This window comes from Notothenia coriiceps, unplaced genomic scaffold (genome assembly GCF_000735185.1).
Source record: "Notothenia coriiceps isolate Sejong01 unplaced genomic scaffold, NC01 NC01_scaffold00023268, whole genome shotgun sequence".
Taxonomy (NCBI): Eukaryota; Metazoa; Chordata; class Actinopteri; order Perciformes; family Nototheniidae; genus Notothenia; species Notothenia coriiceps.
The window spans coordinates 47,041-53,402 of NW_011355969.1; the positions used below are offsets into that span (position 1 = coordinate 47,041).

Here is a 6,362-nt window from a genome sequence, read left to right on the forward strand (position 1 = left end):
CACACCACCACCACACACCACCACCACACACACACCCACCACACACACACACACACACACACACACACACACACACACACACACACACACACACACACACACACTTCCCCTGTGAAGACTCCTGCTGCGATCTGATCTGATCAGGAACAGAATGAAATAGGCCAACAAATTGCCAAAATGGATTGAACGCTTGCTGTTTCCTCTGATGCTTGTTACACATACGTAACCGCACTTCTACTCTACACAAATACGACTTTATTGCTATGACTGATGTGCTGTTCAAAGGGCCAAGGAGACATGAAGGAGCTGGGGGGAGTTTGTTGAGCGGCGTCGCAGCAGGGTAAAATATTCATCATCGTTTCATTTATCCCCGGGAGGCTTTTGTGTTGTATAACAGCATTATGGTAACAAGCCTGACAGTGAATGCAAGCATATTTGCGGAGTTGCCCTCAACTGCGTTTGACATTACCTGCAATGCATGGTGAGGGGCGATGCTTTTATTATGTTACTGTAAATCAAGTTCCTGTTTTAATACCTTTATAACAACCAACATTCATTATTGCAAATGTAATCAATGACATTTTAAGATGATTTGATGCGGCCTCAATTATAAATTGATACTTCAGTCGTTCTTTTTAAGAAGTTAGAGGGCTTTAAAACGTGTATCACTTTCAAGGCCAACACATTTTTCCTACCCACTTAAGGTTTAGTTTCTTTTGATATGTAGATAGAAATTAAAACAGATAAACAGTGTGGGGGAACCGCCTCAGTTGCAGTTATTGACTTCAAGCAGCAAACTGTGTTGACTAGTCATCATCATTGCTCTGGTGACTTAATCCACAGAGCTGTTTTTTCTGGCCGCTGGTGGTGAAGAGACACAAGAGACTGTGGTATTTCTGGAGTCTTGCATCAGAAGAAACACACAACTCATGGCTCTTAAGTAAAGCCTCTGCGGTAGATTATACCATGGGAAAGAAAAGTAAAGCCATGTTGCTAATTATCTCCAACTCTGCTCATGTTTGGGCCCTTTTGGCTTTTAGGCTGTTTGAGTCTTAGGCTTTTGTCTCAGACCGTTAATAATAATAATGCTTTTCTTTTTAATCTGGTTTATTACAACCCAGGTCTAAGTTTTGTTTTTTGGTCCATTATTCCTACTGCAATACTTGGATATTCGGATAATTGCTAAGGTCTGGGAAGGCACTGGCACTACATTCATAGTCAATATGGAAGCACTGACAACTACCTTTTTGTTGTGTGGATGACTTGTTGAAAGTGGTTTAGTGGTTGTTTACCATTAGCTCTTATCTTTTCTTGCCCCATCGGACTTCTCTGCTCCCACATCTCACTATAACGTTGGTTATTATCATTGGAGATAACGGCCACAACAACATAAATAACACCTACTGAGATATCCTCTAAACTGGAACAGAAAGGTTTACTGTTCAAAGTAGATATGGTGATTGTTTCTCTGTTAGCTCCTCACTTAATAGCAGACTTCAGGAGGGATGGCACAGCGGCCATTAAAGTTTAATCTCCTCATTTGGTCATTGTGAATATTTGATCTGGCAAGCAGTGGCTACCTGCTCACCTCCTGTAGCGTAGCACTACTAAATCAACCTGCGGGCACCATAAAGGCTCCCCATTGTAGATCCAAAATGGATGCTGTCTAGTATTGACCTTTAGAAGGTTTCACATTAAGGCTTTTTTTTCTAAATTAAACTGGAGTCACCTGCTGTGGGAGCCATGGAGGAGAAAACATATACAGGCAGAGTGGGAGGCGGAAACTGCCTAAAGTAGGTTATATTCTGAAGCAGTGCCAAAACTTTGTTGTACTCCCTGTGGAGTGCGTTGTCTGATCCTCTTGACAAGATGTAACACATGGGGAAAGTTTTTACGGAGACAGGGTTTACTCATGTTTGCATCCTCCTCTTAACACTTTGAGGGGACTCTGTAGAACAGAAAGTGTGCTTAATTTACATATCTTTTGTTTTTTTCTGGCAGTGTTGGAACAGCAGCGGGCCTATCATGAGGTTCTCTGAGGACTCAGAAATGTTCCTTCATGTGGAAACTGGGTTTACTTTGCCAAACAACACCTGAGGCACTGAGATCTCATGTTTATGTCTCTGTGGGAGGTGTTAGGACACAGTGAGGCTACAGTGCTTCCTGTGCACTGCAGGAAGGTGTGTGTTTATGTCTGAGCATGTGAGGGCGGACTCTATAGTAACACACTTACTTACCAATTCAGCAGCTACTTCTGTCGTGTTTCGCTCTCTCTCCTTCTGTGACTTGCAGATAAGAAACTGCAACCATATTAACAATGTTTGCAGAAACTGCCATTGTTTCCTGAGCCACTGTTGAAGAGAGATTACAAATAATAAGTGGTGGTGCCTTTTAAAAATGGCAGCGGGCGACAAAACATTCATTCCAGTTTGTCGTTGAACTGCTACCCTGACACTCTGCGGGAGGTGATAAAAGTTGTGCCGCTGGTCTGCATTTATTCATTTATGCTTACCTGGCTCTTCCATGTTTAAAAGGCAAATATATTAAGTCTAAAATGTTTGCACCCCAGTTAGATTATGGTGGTAATTTGACCGTTTGCCAAGCCCCACCACTCTTTAGTAACTGTTGCCATGCCTTTCAAGCTTTTCCTCTTCATTCAGCATATAATAACGTTTACAGTCCTAATGGTGGCAGATTCAGCATACTCATTACAAGTATTTTAATATTTAAAACTGGTTTTCAATTTTAAACGAAGTAGACAAAAGCAGGCTTCACAATTTCAGCCATTGACTTTAGATGACGGAAAAGAACACTCTTGCTATAAGGTTTTATCAGGATCAGTTAGCTAACATCTAAACAAATGCTAACCCGTCTCTTCTCCTTGGGAAAGATACAAATTCCCAAATTGCTCCTGAAGGTATAACCAAGATGCTGGCTAGTTCAACATGTGCAGAAATCAATAGCCTAGCAGACCATGCTCAGGGGCAATTGTTTTGCTCTTAAAGTAATAGTATAAGTAATATAGTAATACTCAAACCTTCTACTGCAAACACTTATAAACAGTAGTCTCATCAACAAGTAGCGTGGCTGCACGAGGTTGAGTTTATGCGGCTGTTTCATGCTTGCTAATGACAGGTTATTAGGCTCTAACCGTGCAGTCGACCGGAGTTCAATCCCTAGCACCGCAGATAGATGGTGAACGATGGAAATGGAAACACACACGCATTCATCACAACACTGATTGATTGAGGGATAACCTCTATGGTCAGCTGGTCAATATTTCTCTATTCCATAGGGTGTTGCAGTTTGTGGTGACTGCATTCAATTGCTCACAACAAGAGAGATATGTGAGATAAGTACACGATAAAAAAGGAGGCTAAAGCAATACAAAATATGAATCACTCGACATTCGATGTTGTAGATTGCTTTAACAGTGTTACTAGGGTTGGTTATATTGTAGAACTTACATGTAAAAGTTATATAGGAAAAATATCTGCGCATTAATCTTCGGTGTGATAATGAAAAAATATTGCCAGATTTTTTCACTGAATTCATCTCCTAATTATTACGTTTCATCATAACCAAATGTCTCATTTTCTGAATGCACCCTAAATCTGTGTTTTTCTCTGGAGTCAACAGAACTAAATGTGCCTCTAAATCTTTTTGACTTCAAAGCTGTTTTTCCTCTGCTCTCTTGCCAGGGTCATCACAGATAGCCAACTCCTATCTGCCTCCCCAGGCAAGACTTAGAGCTTTGACTGTTGGTTTGTGGTTAGAGTTCAAACTTGGCTTCAACATTCAGGCGACCAGCAGCAGCCGAGGCAACAACTATACACACATGACAGCCGAGGCAGAGAGAAAAGTATGAAAAAGATATATATTGGCAAAACTGCCCTGAAAACACAGAGAAATGGTTGCAAACATCAGAAAAGAAGGTAAGAGTGAGTGAGTCTGGGGACTGTTTTAATCTCTGAACATCAGCCTCATATATGGAGATCCATTTAATTCATTGTGTCTAATGGAAATGGATTCTCATTGCGAGGTCATGACCATTAAAAAGCCATTAAAAAAAGAATGAGGCATCTAGTCATTCCCATCATTCATCTTCATTTCTCCTGTCATGTATCAGCCAACATCTACATCAAAACCGCTGTGCTGCAACAACAGTCTATACATCTGAAAAATAAAACAAAATGTTATACCATAAAAAAGAAAAATCAATGGCTCTGTGCTCAGACCTAATTAAACTGGCATTACATAGTGATAAGAGCTCCGGGGCAATGTTCACATACTGTAGCTTCCTGGCACTTTGCCGTCTGATTTTACAACACCGCGAGCAGCTGTTAGGCAGCGGAGAGGTTGTAAAGATTTCATTCTCTTGTAGCATCAGGCAAGCACAGTGGTTTGAATACAGGAGCATGATTGATACGTAAACTCTTCAATTACTCAACTATCTGTCTGTCTGTCAAATATGAACAGTTCAACATATACAGTATATACTCACAAGGTCTTGTAAATACTTGCTTTGTATTCAGGAGTATGATTGATGACAATTGTCAAACTTTGCTATTTAAAAGACGATGGTTTACAATTCACTACATCCTTTAAACATGTGTTGCTGTTTTAACACCCACACGTTTATTTGCTATAACCTCAGGTTTATAGACATCTTTTTTCTTGTCTCCTTATCATCTGACTTACGGCTTGATGAAGGCTTAATTAGTGGAGATCTTCCACCAAGTACACAGACATTAAAAGGTAGTCGATCCCTCGTGTTGACAGAAAACAGTCTATAAGACTTTCTGTGGACTCGACTTTCTCCTGCTTTGCTGCCAGCTTTCTAATTGAGGCTGTGGGTCGAGGTGGTCTTGGAGGTCCACTCTGCTGCTGGTTGGCAGCGCTGAGCCTTTGAACTTCTCTGTGAGCCAACCATCCATCAGTGTGGCAACATGCTAAATCCCCCAGAGCGCACACAGACCATGCTTCCCATCTCCAGCCTTTCATTATCCCCATCCATTCCCTAAGTCAGTCCCAGTGGCTATGTTTCCCCACATTCAAACAATCTTTGAGTGTCTGTAATATTGCTCCCTGTCTGGTCTGTTGTTGTCGTTGTTGATACAGTGCTGTTGTTGTGTCTCGCTGCTCTCTGATGCTCTTAATGTCTCTGGCACCCTCTTTTAAAGCTCACTCACACACAAAGCTGCAGTCCATTGTATATTGTCTTCTATGAATCACCCATGCTCTGTGTCTGGGGGCGAGAAAACCTTTCCTATTCTTTCAGGGGCTGTGTAATGGAATTCACCATTACACCGATGGGAGCTCTTTTCCCAGCCTGTGAATGGGAAATGATTTGTATTCTTCCTCCATCCATCTGCTCCTCCCCATCTGCCCCACTTCTTTCCCCCTGCCTGGGAACACTCTCACACTCTGGCTACACTTCATCCTTTTCCCTCCTTCTTACTCTAACACACTTTACTTTTTAGACCATTGCCTTTCTCTCTGTCTGTTTTCTTCCCCTCTCTCTGTCAGACTCAATGAATCTGACACACTTTGACAGCAATGAAAGTACATCAGTGTTGTGACCGTGTCTCTGAACTCTCCCTGCTGCATGTTCAGCTCTTTACACGACCACAAGGACGACCTCCGTAAGCGCCTGTCGTACACCACCCACAAACTAGAGATGGTGGAGACGGAGTTCGACTCCACTCGGCAGTACCTGGAGACAGAGCTGCGCCGGGCCCAGGAGGAACTAGAGAAATTTACAGAGAAACTACGCAGGTTTGTGTGCATGACTTAGTAGATTGCCTTCTTGTGTATGCATGGGTTGTAATTGCCCCTCCAGGAAGAAACTGGTGATGAGTTTATTATGTTGTAAAAGGCTGTAACATGTCATTAAAAGCCATGACAGTGGCACTCGCCTCATTTTCAGCCCAGTATCCCAAGTGATCAAGTTCATATTGGATGACTTCAGACCTCCAACTAATGTCGACATAGGAAGTAGTGTGCACCCTTCAGTGCATCTCACCAAAGGTCAGCAGACCACAATGTATGCCTTGTTGCACTCCTAAAATAAACATATTTATTCAAACGTATTTAATGTGACCCTAATCTCTCCCTAACCTTAAAGGTGGGGTAGGTAAGTTTGAGAAACCGGCTCGAGATACACTTTTTGTTATATTCCATGGAATGCTCTGAACTTCCCGATAGCAATGAATATCTTAAATGCTTTGACAAAAATCCATTAAAAAATGTCATCTGTGGAAGCCGTAGTGCTGTAAAAAGCACGACCAATCATTTTAGCCGGCCCGGCTAAAGTAACTGGATGGCCTACCTGCCTGTCAGCCTTCCATCTGTAAGGAAGT

The 6,362-nt window shown here is 42.1% G+C and overlaps 1 protein-coding gene across 1 annotated transcript in view; it reads left to right on the forward strand.

Annotated features, from left to right (window-relative positions):
* The window catches only part of LOC104954331 (brain-enriched guanylate kinase-associated protein), a 31,237-nt gene that overhangs the window by 5,865 nt on the left and 19,010 nt on the right, over positions 1 to 6,362 (forward strand). Inside the window, exons 2-3 of the mRNA XM_010781425.1 lie at positions 3,702 to 3,935; positions 5,617 to 5,778. Of these exons, the coding sequence (XP_010779727.1) occupies positions 3,865 to 3,935; positions 5,617 to 5,778 (233 nt within the window). The 5' untranslated portion in view covers positions 3,702 to 3,864. The remainder of the gene's footprint in view (positions 1 to 3,701; positions 3,936 to 5,616; positions 5,779 to 6,362) is intronic.